The 15,767-nt window shown below is 45.2% G+C and overlaps 4 protein-coding genes across 4 annotated transcripts; 1 reads left to right on the top strand and 3 right to left on the bottom strand.

The window, feature by feature from the left end:
• The first annotated feature begins 97 nt into the window (after positions 1 to 97).
• LOC102715623 (50S ribosomal protein L34, chloroplastic) lies at positions 98 to 1,938 on the top strand. Its single transcript, XM_006644802.3, has 2 exons — positions 98 to 372; positions 1,502 to 1,938. The coding sequence occupies exons 1-2, from the start codon at positions 129 to 131 to the stop codon at positions 1,759 to 1,761; spliced, it is 504 nt and encodes a 167-aa protein (XP_006644865.1). The 5' UTR covers positions 98 to 128; the 3' UTR covers positions 1,762 to 1,938.
• A 77-nt stretch (positions 1,939 to 2,015) lies between these two features.
• Positions 2,016 to 4,107, bottom strand: LOC102715350 (cytochrome P450 94B3-like). The gene is made up of 2 exons (XM_040528495.1): positions 4,096 to 4,107; positions 2,016 to 4,024 (listed from the first exon to the last, which is right to left on the bottom strand). Exon 2 carries the CDS (start codon positions 3,969 to 3,971, stop codon positions 2,421 to 2,423), a length of 1,551 nt encoding a protein of 516 aa, XP_040384429.1. The 5' UTR covers positions 3,972 to 4,024; positions 4,096 to 4,107; the 3' UTR covers positions 2,016 to 2,420.
• A 1,782-nt stretch (positions 4,108 to 5,889) lies between these two features.
• LOC102715067 (cytochrome P450 94B3-like) lies at positions 5,890 to 8,004 on the bottom strand. The gene has a single exon (XM_006644800.3). The coding sequence runs from the start codon at positions 7,908 to 7,910 to the stop codon at positions 6,360 to 6,362; it is 1,551 nt and encodes a 516-aa protein (XP_006644863.3). The 5' UTR covers positions 7,911 to 8,004; the 3' UTR covers positions 5,890 to 6,359.
• A 3,917-nt stretch (positions 8,005 to 11,921) lies between these two features.
• Positions 11,922 to 13,614, bottom strand: LOC102716559 (cytochrome P450 94B3-like). The gene has a single exon (XM_006646349.3). It carries the CDS (start codon positions 13,578 to 13,580, stop codon positions 12,015 to 12,017), a length of 1,566 nt encoding a protein of 521 aa, XP_006646412.1. The 5' UTR covers positions 13,581 to 13,614; the 3' UTR covers positions 11,922 to 12,014.
• Positions 13,615 to 15,767: the final 2,153 nt, after the last annotated feature.

The raw sequence follows: 15,767 nt of genomic DNA, 5'->3' as shown, positions 1-15,767 counted from the left end.
TATTCCTTCGGACTGGGCCTGATACGAAGGCCCATGAGGCCCAATAATCTCATCCAGTCGTGGATAAGACGATAAAGCAAACATCGGGTGGGGGAAGAGAGGCTAGCCCGCACCTCGACTCCCCAACCATGGCGCTAGCCCTTCTCTCGCCAATGGCGACCCTCTCCCTCCACTCCGGGAGGATCTCGGCGGCAGCCATCGGCGGCGGCCTCCGCCCTCGCAAGGCAGCCCCGATGGGCGCCTCCGCCACCCCGTTCCTCCGGAGCTCCTTCGTCTCCTCCTCCTCCTCCTCGACATCATCCGCCTCCGCCACCGCGCTCTCGGCCGCTGTCTCGGCGTCGCTGACCTTCACCTCTGCCTCCTCATTTGCCGGTAAGACCGTGTACTTTTATTCATACTCGTTTCACTTCGCAGTGTCGCTATCATTTGGGTTGTGGAGCTAGAGGGGGAAGTTTGGGAGGAACTAGCACTTGAGCTGTTGGTGTTGGCACTAGTTCTGCACGATGGAGTGCTATTACTCTGAGATAGCATGTTCAGTTCACCAGGGCTGTGCTTAGTGTCAAAAGATAATAACAAAACTAGCGGCTTTAATGTTAGTATTGTTTAGGAAGGTAAATTTAGTAGATTATCCAATTGATAATGTTTAAAAGTTCTGAAGGTCTCTTCTGGCAAATTTCCTGAGGTATCTTAAATTCAAGGTCTGCCGGACCTGTTAGTTTCTGTACATAGCTTGTTATAATCCGTAATGTTTGATCCTAAAACCTAAGCACTCTTAACTTATAGTTAACCATGCGCAAGAAACTTTTTCTTAAGATGTGGATTAAGAGGGAAAATTTTCACTTGTTGCAGATCCAGTTTTTTTAGTGTAAAACATGTATATATTCATATTTCAGTGATTGGTTTGAGATGGTACAATATTAGCAAACCTACAAGGCTGAAACCTGAAAGTTTCTATTCTCTCTCCATGGGCATGCATTGTGATATTGTGTTTTGGAGTAGTGCCAGATGCAATCTGAATTGTAGTACATTCCGGGGACATAATCATGTCAACATCACAAAAAACTCGGAATACTCCATTTTTTTGGAGCAAGTGCATGAGATTAATTTAATAAATTCACATGAAATAAAATCGTCTATCATAAATTCATAATTATAGTACTAACTAACGGAATCACCGAATCAGGAACACATGGACAGCTCAACTTTTAAACAGTTCAGTCACAATTAGTAGCCTTGCCACCTAAAGCAAACCCCATGTGCTCCTAAAACAAGCACAATATAATCTCAGATTAAAGGAACCACTGCAATGATATTATCTTTTTGGAAAATGAAATGTACTTACTAGAATCTTTTCCAAATATTCTTCAGAGAACAAAAACACAAACTAAAGGCAATCAAATAACCGGTTCATGAATACCTATGTTTAGCAAATGCTTGCTCTAACTTTATTTGGTTTCAACCTACTGATGATTTAAGTATCCTGATATGTTATGTATTTCAGGTTCATCTTTGGGAATTGAATTCAGCTACAACAGAGTAACAACAGGAAGATCCCGGATTCTGCAGATTAGGGCTGGAAAGGCTGCTCTGTGCATGACCAAGAGATCTAGATCTAGAAAGTCACTCGCCCGTACACATGGTTTTCGCAGGCGGATGAGGACTACTGCCGGAAGAAAGGTCCTGAAGCGCAGACGCGACAAAGGAAGAAAGGTTCTCTGCACAAAGACGAACTCCCCCACTGGGAAGAAACGAATGGTCTGATTGCACTGCATTTTGCGGCGCTCTTTATCACAGTTGTAAGTGTACTTTTTTTTACATCCCACAAATCTCAGCTATTCTCAACTGTAACAGTTGGTGCACATTATTTTCCCTTTTTCTGCTAATTTGTGAACCACATTATCAACACAAATTCAAGTTAGCCTTTTTGGCTGTGCAGTATTAACACTTTTGTTGTGAGAATATATTGTCCTTGATCTGCTTTACATGGTTTTCCTTTGAATCTATCTTGACTGCATTCTGAGCACACATTATGTTAAATGGCCTAAATAGTAACTTGAGCTGTTGAAACAGTTGCTCACATAAACTCATAACTTTTCTGTTCTGTAGTAGGAGTCCATTTTCTTTTCTGGCTTAATCAACTAATCAAGCCCGTATCTATCTCATAATCACTCCATATTTCATTGGGTAACACAATTTATCCACCTCTGTTCCAAACTTCCAATTTATTAGTCACACACTTATCTTTGTAAAAATAACCTGATTGCACATCCAATCTTTTGTGGCCTCATAATTTGCCACTATTAGGCACAAAATGGATACTGGCCTCATAATTTGCCACTATTAGGCACAAAATGGATACTATCCAGAACTTAACCTGGAATGGATGAGGAGTAACAAGTAGCAAAGAGAACATTTGCATGCTAAGAGAGTGAGTCCCGCCTCTTCTTCACTTGCACCGGCAAGCCGCCTTCCATCCTCAAGGTCACCGAGAACACAAGCCCTGGCCGTCCCTCGCCGCCGACGAACCTGAAGCTGAACCTCTCGAACACGCACGCCACGATAGACTTCATCTGTATGTAGGCCATCTCTTTGCCGAGGCACATCCGAGGCCCGCCGTGGAAGATGGGGTACTTGAACGGGCTCTCCGGCCGGAACACGCCGTCCTCATCGAGCCACCGCTCCGGCCGGTACTCCTCGCAGTCCTTGCCCCATATCTCCTCCAAGCGCGCCATGGCGTACGCGCTGTAGGTGACCTGCCAACCTCTGCCGACAAACGTGCCGTCCGGCAAGACGTCGTCGTTCTGGCAGCAGTGAGTGTCCATGGCCACCGGCGGGTACAGCCGCATCGACTCCGTGATGGCCGCGTGCAGGTAGTGCATCTCCCACAGCTCGTCGAAGCTGAACGCCGCGTCCGTGCTCCCGCTCGCCGCGCGCACCGCGCGGATCTCGCGAACGACCCTGTCCTCCACGTCGGGCCGGCCGGACAGCAGCCAGAAGAACCAGGTCAGCGCCGACGACGTCGTGTCGCGCCCGGCGAGGACGAAGTTGGTGACCACGTCGCGGAGGCTCTCGTCGCTGTGCTCGCCGTTCGCGGCGAAGCGCGACAGGAAGTCGTCCTTGCGCGCCAGCCCGGACGCGCCCCTCTCCCTCCGCTCGCGGACGATCCTGTCGGCGTAGCCATGGATTGTGGCGAGCGCCTCGCGCATCCGCCGCTCCGGCTCCAAATCGAGCAGCCTCTTGGCGCGCCACGCCCACTTGACCGGCGACATGAACCGCACCATGACGATGCTCTGCGCGTCGTTGAAGGCGCGCAGGAACTCTGTCCGCCCGTTCACCCCCATGCCCTCCTCGGTGAGGCACGCCGGGTCCTCGTCGAACGCGACGCAGCAGACATTGTCGAACGCGAAGCGCTCCAGCACGTCCTGCAAGTCCAGCGTCCGGCCGTCGCGCTCCGCCCGCTCGAGCAGCGGAAGCAGCCGGTCGACGACCTCGAACCGGACGGCGCTCACTACAAAGTTCCTCAGCGACCGCTTGCTGAACTTGTAGTTGGCGGCCCTCCGCTGCCACAGCCACTGGTCGCCGTCGGAGTTGAAGATGCCATGGCCGAGGAAGTCCTCGATGACGGACACCACGTACTCCCCCTTGGGGTAGTTCTGGAAGTTGGTCTTGACGACGTACTCGACGTTGGCTGGGTTGGCAGTGATGGCGCCGGCCATGAGGCCGAAGCTCTTGAAGTTGAAGGACATGGTGTGCGTGGGGCAGCGCGCCACGACGCCGGCCGACCACTCGATGAGGCGGTGCTGGTTCTTGACGAAGTGCGGCAGCGTGCCGACGACGGGGTAGGCCTTGAGGCCGCCGGCACTAATCTGCTTCCCGGTGCCATGGCGGCGCAGGCAGAGGAAGCAGAGCACAGGAAGCAGCAAGAGGAGGAACAGGGGAACCGATGAGGTCAACGATAGCTCCATGTCCATGGTGAATCGGTGATTGGCAATTTGGGATTCACGAGTTGACGGAGATTCCAGGCCTGCCAAGTCCGGAGACTATGGAGTGAATCGAGTGATTAGGCAACGAAAGGGGAAGATCATTAAGTAGAACCTGTTGCTTCTTTGATAAAGTTGGTCGATTAGTTGACTGCTGATGCTTAATCAATCCACATTGAGCAGGATAAGCGCTTTGGCTTCAGTAAGTTGAGCGCGCAGCTAGATCTAAGTTCTACCCTTCTGTGTATTTGTCAGTTTGTGAAACATTGACTAACTTTTTTTTCCCCAGATGCTGGCCAGTTTTATTAAGGACCAAGAGAGGAGATAGTTTAGTACATGAAAATAAGAAACATAGTTTGTTGTGCACCAACCGGCTAGCAATTATACAGTACACATCGAAGACAATAGAAGAAACAGTGTGTTGTGAGTGGCATAGAGTGTTGTGGTAAGTCGCTGTGGGGTTTGTCAAATTTCACGAGATTTTAATATTTTTGAAATATAAAAAAAATTATGGTGATAGGTCTTGTTTTTAGAACTTGCGGTAAAGAAAATTTTCAAATAGTAACGCACACAACATTGAATTATGGTCGAAAAGCGAATTCTATTTAAATAAACAGATAAAAGCTAGAGAGGTTGTAACTGTTCATCCTGATCAATTTTGAACTAGTTGTGAAAACCACATTTACGTTACATCAAAAAGTGGTATTATAGGTGGAATCTTTCGATTATCGATATTGATCATACCAGCGAGATTATCAGCATATATGTTATGATATCGATATTGACCGTTCCACCATGATTATTGGCTCATATATAACGATAATTTTGACATATTGCTCGATTTTCACACCTAGACCGCAATAATATTGCTCGTTCCACTGCGATTTCGTTTAATATATCATGACAATCAAAGACATCGCGCAATTTTTATGTCAAACCCGCAGTAGCTCCATTCGAATTTTTGGAATCAAATTTGTGCGATTTGTGGGCGATAATCGCCTATCATTGCCAAACCGCCGGTACGCAATTTTGTCCCGACAAACAATTTTGAAACCCTGGTCATAATATTAGCTTGAGCTAATTCAAATCCTAGTAGAAGAAGCAACGGTCAAGGTTGGGAACTTGTGCTCGGTCAAGATCCGACACTACTATGGAATCTATCTTCGCAAACGACCCCCGAAGATCCTAAATGGGACATAAGGAATGCCGCATGCTATGGACTAGGCTAGGTGGGATAGGTTGACTGCGAAAACTGAACATCGTAGACGTGCCACTTAAGTCGTCCCGCTGTAAAGATGGCCCCATATTCACAACTTAGCCATAAATTACCGTAATTATAACAGAAAAATATTACACTTTGTTGGTGGCCAAAATGGGACTACACTGGCAACGGGGTTGTGCAGCCAGGGACAGATCAAGCGAAGGGCTGGCTAGGCTCCAGCCTCCTACACGCTAGATCCCCTATGGAAAATAGTGGACAGGGAAGGAGGAAGAAGAGGAGAGGAAGAAGAATAGGGAGCTAAAAAGGTAACCAGTTCCCCTAACCTTCAGATTCTAGATCCCCACTATGTGCAGCGGATGCGAAGATCCTTATCGCCAACAGGCGTGTAGGCAGTCCGCTTGTGAAAATCTATTATCACATACATATGTGTTAAACATTGCAACTGCAAATATGTCTCCTATGTAGGTGGTTAGCCGCTCGACTATGAAAAAGCTCATCTTCACAATCATTTTTAGGAAGATTTAGGAAGACATGCCATGTTTTGATCACGTGCACAAAGCTAATACGCTTTCTCAAGAATAGCAATGGATCACTCAACTACATATTTAATTAGTACTTGCTTTTTTTTATTTGTGTTTTGCGAACAAAAATTTACACTAAAATCAGGATTGAGTAGAGAGACGACACGATGGATACGAGACATCGGATGCTACGTGTATGAGAGCCGCGAGAGTGATTGAAGGAGATTTATATCCTCTATCATAATATCTGTCGTAATGTCAATGTCATTACAATTATCGTCACTGGCTCGTGACTCTTTAAAAATAACGACTCATATATTAGTGTCTATAATAACACTGAATAACACTATATAATAACATATAACGTGAATCATATTAGAGGGTGAAATTTGCTCATTATGGACGCCCCTCGGGATGGGGACACATCGACAACAACCATGCTTCCCCTCCACCCGCGGTCCCGCTCGGACAGGCGACACGTGAGGGCCGTGTGGACCATTCGCCATTCAGAAAATACCCGAACACCAGTTCCGTTTTATTTTCCGTATCAAGCGAGAACCAAACGACAGTACTACAAAAGTAAGCGATGAAGTCGACAGCTCCAGCTAATCTCTCAGCAGGCTTGGTCTGGTAAGGTTACTCCCTGATGGCCACTTTCATCGGCAAACCGCCCTCCATCCGCAGCGTAATCGAGACGATGAACCCCGGGTGCGCCCCGCCGTCGCGCGCGTACCGGAGGCTGAACCTCTCGAGCACGCACGCCACGATGGACTTCATCTGTATGTAGGCCATCTCCTTGCCGAGGCACATCCGAGGGCCCGCGTGGAACACCGGGTACTTGAAAGGGTTCTCCGGCCGGAACGCGCCCGCCTCGTCCAGCCACCGCTCCGGCCGGAACTCCTCGCAGTCCGCGCCCCACACGTCCTCCACCCGCCCCATCGCGTACGCGCAGTAGGTCACCAGCCACCCTTTCCCCACGAACGTGCCGTCCGGCAGGAACTCCTCCTCCTTGCAGCTGTGCGTGTCGAAGGGTACCGGCGGGTACAGGCGCATCGACTCGGTGATGGCCGCGTGGAGGTACTGCATGTCCCTCAGCTCGTCGAAGCTGAACGTCGCCGCGGCCGCGCCGCCCGTTCCCCCGCTGCCCGACGACTGCCTGACTGAGCGGACCTCGCGGACGATCTTGTCCTGCACGTCGGGCCGGCCGGAAAGCAGCCAGAAGAACCAGGTCAGCGCCGACGACGTCGTGTCGCGCCCAGCGAGGATGAAGTTGGTGACCACGTCCCGGAGGCTCTCGTCGCTGTGCTCGCCGCCCGCGGCGAAGCGAGACAGGAAGTCGTCGCTGCGTGCCAGCCCGGCCTCCCTCCTCTCCCTGCGCTCCCGGACGATCCGCTCCGCGTAGCCGTGGATCGTGGCGATCGCCTCCCGCATCCGCTTCTCGGGCTCCATGTTGAAGAGCTTCTTGACGCGCCACAGCGACTTGGCCGGCGAGTTGAACCGGGACAAGGTGGCGTTCTGCGCGTCGTTGAACGCGCGCATGAACTCCGCGCTCTGGGGCGCCGCCATGCTCTGCTCGGTGAGGCACGCCGGGTCCTCATCGAAGGCCACGCGGCAGATGTTGTCGAACGCGAAGCGCTCGAGCACGTCCTGCACGTCCAGCGTCCGTCCGTCGCTTCCCGCACGCTCCAGCAGCGGCAGTAGCCTGTCGACGACCTCGAACCGGACGGCGTCCACCACGAAGTTCCTCAGCGAGCGCTTGTTGAACTCGTAACTGGCGGCCTTGCGCTGCCATAGCCACTGCTCCCCGTCGGAATTGAAGATGCCGTGGCCAAGGAAGTCCTCGAGCATGGACACGGCGAGCTCGCCCTTGGGGTAGTTATCAAAGTTAGTCTTGAGGATATGCTCGACGTTGTCTGGGTTGGCGGTGATGACGCCACCGGTGAGGCCGAGCTCCTTGAACGCTATGGTGTGCGTGGGGCTGCGCGTCATGACGGCGGTCGACCACTCGAGGAAGCGGTCCTTGTTCTTGATGAAGTGCGGCAGCGTGCCGACCACAGGGTAGGACTTGAGCCCATGGGTGTGAGCCTTCTTCTTGGGATCCTGGTGCAGGTAGAGGAAGTACAGGAGGGGCAGAAAAGGGAGGAGGAGGATGAGGAAGAGAGAAGATGAGGTTGTGGAGAGCTCCATGGCGACAGTGTGGTGATTGTGGCTTGCCGCTTGCGACTGGAGTGATTGCTTGAGCCTTGAGGTGGATTTTTTTGGATTTGTGGCTGGAGATCGGAAGTGGTGAACTAATGTCATTTATAGAGAGGAAAGCTCATTGGTCAGCTCGCAAGTGGTGCGAGTGACTTGCATTGCTCAGTCACAACTCACAAGTACTTAGTGGTATACTATTATAAGGCCAAGTACTTAAAAACTTTTTCTAAAAACATCATATCGAATCTTCGTATATTTAAATAAAGCATTAAGTATATATAAATTTACAACCAATTGCATAGTTATAGAAAAACCGTAAAAGCATTAAGTATATATAAATTTACAACCAATTACATAGTTATGTGAAAACCGTAAGACGAATTTTTAAGCCTAATTAGTACATGATTAGCCATAAGCTACATTAATCATATGTGCTAATGACAGATTAATTAGATTTAAAAGATTTGTCTTGCGTTTTTAAGACAGAATCTAAATTTCTTAATTAGACTATGTTTAATACTTTAAATATATATGACCGTACACGTCGATGTCGATGTGACATCTCTTCTAAAAAATTTTCCCAACAATTGAATGGGCCTTAAGAGTCGATCCACAACAATAATTTATTTAATAATCTAAATCAAACGAAGAATATGTTTATTTTTCAGGCTTAGAACTTCCTTTGATATTATTATATTTTTTAGTGATGCATATAAGGAGTTTGCCGCTGAGGGCAAATATGCTTATGGATCCCCGTTTGTTATTGATAATAAAACAAAAGTCAACCCATTCATTGGAACATTCGAGCTTTATCTATTTTTAACGGGAGCCGTTATGACTTTGTTGTCGGAAGAGATTACTCAGATGAAGTTATTGGTTCTATCTGGGCAAGTGGTAATGTGCGTGTTTCGTTATTTGTTTTAGGTGCATCAGCTTGCGGCTCAAGAATGGACCTTGCTAATCAAGTAAATCATGCCACCAAGTTCATAAGGCATACGGAAAAACATCACTCAACTCATCTTTTCACTTTTACTTATATTTATAAACCAAACTTTAAATTTTAAATATTAATTTGAAATTAATTTTAAAAGTTTTTCATTATAGTTTTTTACAACATTTGTTTTTTAATCATTAGAACACGTGTATAAAATTTTTATTCATAAATTATTTTTTGTTTCAAATATGTTGTTTGATTTTTTTATCCACGAAAAACCAATCACTCAACCCCCCCCCCCCCAATGTGCATTGGTGTGATGGCGAAATCATATCATATTCAAATTGTTATTTCCATAAAATGTAGTGCTCCTGTGTCATTGAGTATGTGGAAAGGTACATTTTTTGTGTAATAGAAAATAGTTTAACAAGGAATACAGCTCAATAAAATCATCCCGTGCGCTATCTAAAACGAAAGATATATTAACTGAATCATTGCTAGCTCTGTCCAATATATTCTTAAATCTGGATCTTGATCTGGTGCTAATTTTAAATTTCATAGTGAAACTTTATTTACAAGTCACTAGATTATTAATTTTGAATTTCGCAGTTGAAGTAAAGAACTTTTGCTAAACTTCATATTCGTATTCATTAGTCCTTAATATCTTAATTATAAAATTTTAGGAAAAAAGTAAGGCTAAAATTTCATAGGATTTTCAATTGCAAGTTTTATTGACAGAACTTATCATGTATCATCAATTTTATATTAGAACACGATAGTGCTTTTCAATGGAAATGAACACATATTATTTTATTTATCTTTTAAACTAGATGATCTACTCTATACTGCTGGTTTTGTTCCGGTTCAACAACTTATTATTGACATTGTCTCTTTTTATAATAAACCACCAATTAAGTTTGTCAGTTGTTTTACAATATATTATTAGGTTGGGTATTTTGTTTCTCAAAAATGCCCTTATAGACATATAAGGGTTGATAATTGATTAGCTCCAATAGAAATTTAAAAAATATATAATTTCTTGTTTGGTCTTCTTGTACGCCATATAAGTTTTTCTATATGTTTTAAGTTTTTTTTATTTCTTTTGAAAAGTTATTTATTTTTTGCGGTACGAGAGGAATCACTTACACAAAACATAGTAGCACAAAAAAAATTTATGTAGCATATGAAAAGATGATTTACATTAATAATAGCAACACAAAAAAACTACTATAGCACATAACATGTAAATGGTTGCTTATAAAAAATAGTAACGAGAAACATCATGGAATTTATATGCGAACATCTGATGAAACAAATCAATTATTAACTCCCATATTGTCGTATGAGAGGCATCCGCATATTAAATTCGTATATGCTGCTTGTGCCAAGATGACGGTAGTCGGTAAATTTGTATTCCACGTCATACAATGATCTAATTACTACCTGAGATTATTGGAAATCATGCATCCCTAAAATTAATTAAGCTTGTTTATCTAATCTAAACTGCTTTAAAACCAAGTCGTGGGGTGAACGATGAATCCGCCGGCGGATCCAATGTAGAACCTCTGATTTCAGTTCAGGAACTAATTTAGAACATAAGTCAGCTGTAGCATGGACTCTATACGTGAGACGTGAGACTATGTATTAATATTTTGTAGTTAAATATATATATATATATATATATAAATTGACTATAAATAAATTGGTGTCAGTAGACATCAGAAATCTTCTATTGCCTACCCTAAACCTCGCTGCACGTGGCTATGACCATATGAGCAAGGCATCGGAAATCTTCTATTGCCTACACTAAACCTCGCTGCACGTGGCTATAACCATATCCGTATGTCAGCTATGGACTATGGCGTGACAGAATGCCCTGCTGCCTAGCTGATTCCAATCGGGTTATTAATCGTTGGCTCTAAATTAATACAGATTTTGTAGGTCATCACATCACATTAATTAGGAGTGATTTTATGGAATGGTACAATATTTCAAGGAAAATTTTATTAGAGTACTACTACTGTTGTTCCAAAAATAAAATCAAACGCTAATCTACCTAAGCGACTTGGCTACGAGATGATTGGACCATGTGGCATGGCTTTGAAATATATATGAAAATTTATGATTGGCTATATAAAATATATTTATAGTTGACTTACAGTCTACTATTTTGATGCTTTGTGACGGAGCAAATACTTGGCGCCAAGTGCCTCATTGACGGAACAATCTCATCTAATAGAACAATTTCATATTTTCGCTAACCGTAAGTATAAACAAAATAATCTATTAACAACTAAAAAATAATTTATAAATAAAATGTTTATTATATACATGTTCTTAATCATATAAAATCAAATGCTAAAAATAAACTATGATTAAAAATTCTTAAAATCAACCATAAATAAGACTTAGAAAACAAAATTTGGTTGATTGGAGAGTGGTGCCTTTTCCAACTTGCAAGTCCCAATCGATGAACATCTCAGTACTACCACGTGTGTCCTAAAATAAATATAATTTTTAGGTTTTAAGCCAGAATAAAGTTGAGAAAAGAAGAATATGGTGCCCTTTAATAGCAAGTAATAAATAAGGGCGAGATGAGTTGGTGTAAAATATGAAAAACTTAAATAAGAAATGATTGATATGATAAAATAGTATTGTAAATAGTCTCTACATGCTTATATTTTAGAATAAAATTAAATTGTTAGAAAAAATTATAATATTTGATGCAGAGAGTACTGACAATATATTTTTCAAGTCACACTACGGTGCCAGTCGTACGCAACTCATGTAAGGTCCGAGAGATGTGAACCATTCGAAATTCGGAGAAGATAAGTACTACAACAATCTACTCACAGTAATTCCCATTTACTACTACTGCCTCCGTCACACGAAAAATCAATTTTTCGGTTTTTTGTCAAGTGTTTCATCATATGTCTTATTTAAAAAAATTTTAAAAGAATTAGTCGCACATAAAGTACTATTTATATTTTATCGTCTAAAAAAATTAAAATTATTAATCATAATTTTTTTAATAAGATGAAGAGTCAAACATAATATAAAAGCTGAAAAGTTAATTTGTTTTCGGTATGCATTATTTCTCGTATCAACCGACAACGACCCGCCAAAAAGTATCAGCGGAAAAGTCATCGGGAACAGCCGGACTAGCAGGATGCTGCTTCTTCTTGCCCCCTGATGGCAACTTGCATCGGCAAGCCACCCTCCATGCGCAGCGCCAGCGAGACGACGAGCCCCGGGTGCCCCTCGCCGCCGGTGTAACGGAGGCTGAACCTCTCGAACACGCACGCCACGATGGACTTCATCTGTACGTAGGCTATCTCCTTGCCGAGGCACATCCTGGGCCCCGCGTGGAACACCGTGTACTTGAACGGGCTCTCCGGCCGGAACACGCCCGCCTCGTCCAGCCACCGCTCCGGCCTGAACTCCTCGCAGTCCAAGCCCCAGTTGTCCTCCACCCGCCCCATGGCGTACGCGGAGTACGTCACCTGCCATCCTTTCCCGACGAACGTGCCGTCCGGGAGGAAGTCGTCCTCCTTGCAGCTGTACGTGTCCATGGACACCGGCGGGTACAGCCGCATGGACTCGGTGATGGCCGCGTGCAGGTAGTGCATGCCGCGCAGCTCGTGGAGGCTGAACGCCGGCCCGCTCTTGCCGCCGTCGCTCGACGACGCACGCCGCACCGCGCGGACCTCGCGAGCTATCTTTCCCTCCACGTCGGGACGTCCGGATACCAGCCAGAAAAACCAGGTCAGCGCCGACGCCGTCGTCTCGCGCCCGGCGAGGAGGAAGTTGGTGACCACGTCGCGGAGGCTCTCGTCGCTGTGCCTGTCGCCCGCGGCGAAGCGCGACAGGAAATCGTCCCCGCGCGCCAGCCCGCGCTCCCATCTCTCCCTGCGCTCCCGGATGATCCGCTCGGTGTGGCCGTGGATCGTGGCGAGCGCCTCCCGCATCCGTCTCTCCGGTTCCATGTTGAACAGCCTCTTGACGCGCCACAGCGACTTCACCGGCGTAAAGAACCGGGACATGATGACCTTCTGCGCGTCGTTGAACGCTCGCGCGAACTCCGCGCTCTGGGGTGTGCCCGTGCTCTGCTCGGCGACGGCGAGGCACGCCGGGTCCTCGTCGAACACCACGCGGCAGATCTTGTCGAACGCAAAGCGCTCGAGTACGTCCTGCACGTCCAGCGTCCGGCCGTCGCGCCCCGCACGCTCCAGCAGCGGCAGCAGCCTCTCGACGACCTCGAACTGGACGGTGTCCAGCACGAAGTTCCTGAGCGAGCGGTCGTTGAACTCGTAGCTGGCGGCCTTCCGTTGCCACAGCCACTGCTCGCCGTTGGAGTTGAAGATCCCGTGGCCAAGGAAGTCCTCGAGCATACGGATGCCGGTCTCACCCTTGACGTAGTTACCAAAGTTGGTCTTCAGCACGTGTTCGACGTTCGCCGGGCTGGCGGTGATGGCGCTGCCGGTGAGGCCAAGCGCCTTGAACGACATGGTGTGCGTGGGGCTGCGCTTCAGGACGCCGGTCGACCACTCGAGGAAGCGGTCCTTGTTCTTGATGAGGTGAGGCAGCGTGCCAACGACGGGGTATGACTTGAGGCCATGGGCGCGAGGCCGCTTCCTGGGGTCCTGGTGCACGTAGAGAAAGTAGAGGAGAGGCAAGAAACAGAGGAGGAGGATGAAGAGCGAGGTTGAGGTGGACGAGAGCTCCATGGCAGTGGGAGATGGCTTTTGCTTGAGACTGAGCTTAATTAGGTTCGAAACGATCACAATGCTTAATATTAAGAGATAGCCTTGGAAGTCTTGGAAGTCGTTGGTCCATACGTAACTTTAGATTGCAGAAAGTGTTGATAAAAAAGTAAATCCACCGGAAATGTGTGTGGTCTATACAAAATCAAACTTGTAGTTTTCATTCTAGAAATGCAGATCGCTTTCTGACATTTTGGGCTCTTTGAACTGTAGGATCGGAAAAAGGCTGCAATTTGAATAGTTGGATTGGAAAAATGTTGCAATAGAAAATATGTATGATGCCCGTGTAGATCAGATGGTTGAAAAATACATGAATGATTGTTTTATTGGATTGCAAGAAAAATACATGAATTTGAAAAGAGATATGACTCTAAGAAAAATTTCTCACATAAGTAAAGATGCCTTGAAAAAACTATTATAAAACAATGTATTAAAAAATATGTGTACACAAAATTTATCCCAAAACTATATACTTGTCACAAAACTACAGATTAGTGAATAAAATTATCAAACAACTACATATTTTGTAGTTTGGATCAATAGCGCTATTGTTTCTTAAAGTTACAAAATATATTTGTGGTTTGTGATAATGATCTTTTGTAGAAAAAGAATCAATAACATAAATCGGTATGTGTAGATCACTCCACAAATAAGCATGTTAAGATTTGACTTCAGGTTGTATTAAAAATAAATAAATAAAACTACAATTGTACACATATAAATTTGGAGTTTAATTTGTTATATTTGTTGCAATTTGCAGAGATCAAACTTAAACTTGCATCCTTGTTGAGTGGTATATCACACGTCAGTAATTTTTTATTTATTTTCATAATTGGATGATAAAAATACATAGAGTATCATCGCTAGAGTTTAAAATCCATCTCCATTCTCCACCTATGTATATGCATGCACTTTCCCTCTTTTTAATACAACCCAATGGCCTTGTCGAAAAGTCACAGTTCGACAGATGCTGTTATTTGCCAAGCCATTAATTCGTTTAATATATAACCTGTCGAACTTTGGCTATTTGACAAAGATGCTAAATTACAATTTCCACTAGCTGACCTCTAATTTTGTCACTTTCTATCAAAATAGTATTATTTTTTTTAAAAAAAATCAAACCTCACCTATTCACCCATCACCGCTTTCTCCACCATCAACCACATACAGCACATCTATGTAGTAGTGTTAATCGACAAGAGAAGTACTAGTACAACTCCTTTTCCATGTTGCACTTGGTATGCCAAACACAACATTTGTCAGTGTTACATGAAATAGGGTCCTAGAGTGGCAGTCTAAGGTTGGACCCATGTCTATCCCATGGGTTCGGGGTGCTTTGGTTGATCATAGAGATCAGTAAGAATTTTTCGAGGTATACCATCCCGTGTTGACTTCATCTCATCTATTATTATTGAGATAATTGTTATACCAGTAGGTACGATCTTTTTGATGTATGAGCTTAAGTGTTAATAGGGAGGAGTGGAGGACGTGCGCCAAGCCTCCAACTACTCCAGCTATTGCACGCTATCAGAAGCATGTTATAGGCAAGGATCCAAAGGGATCGGGGGTAACCAAGACAAGAAGGTGCACGAGTGTTTAAACCATGAGCAGTCTACCCAGTAGACCATGTCCCTCGTATGGTTCGCCCTAGTCTCTCTTTATGGTGGGTCCCGCATGTGTCTTGCTTCTGACAACGCACGCCTTTGAACGTGTCATTCGTCGCATTCTCTTTACCATATTGAATGCGGTAGGGGATCTCCTTGCTAGCACGCAAATCTAGACGTCTGCCAGGTCATGTCTGCTAGACTAGAGATTACACTGGGCATGATAGACCATGTGTGGCTAGATCATGAAACTTTCTCTTGGGAAATTCTTCGTAGTCTATTTGACAGATTGGGATCACCTGTAGTGCCAACAAGAACTGCAAGTTAAGTTACTGCACATATTATCTACCTTCCAATTTTATGATAAGCGGTTTAGATCATAAGCTATAGTAACCAAGCTACAAAATATATCATACATGCTATAGCACCAAACATAAATTTTAGTTCTTGGATTTAAATCTAATGGTCAGCAGCGGACTGCCTAAGATGCAGTCACACTATCGACTACAGTCGATACTGATCCCTCTTTGATTGACCCAAACACCCT

Source organism: Oryza brachyantha, chromosome 1, assembly GCF_000231095.2.
Source record: "Oryza brachyantha chromosome 1, ObraRS2, whole genome shotgun sequence".
Taxonomy (NCBI): domain Eukaryota; kingdom Viridiplantae; phylum Streptophyta; class Magnoliopsida; order Poales; family Poaceae; genus Oryza; species Oryza brachyantha.
Note: the sequence above shows the minus strand (reverse complement) of the source record. Positions and strands in the feature narration are given on the sequence as shown.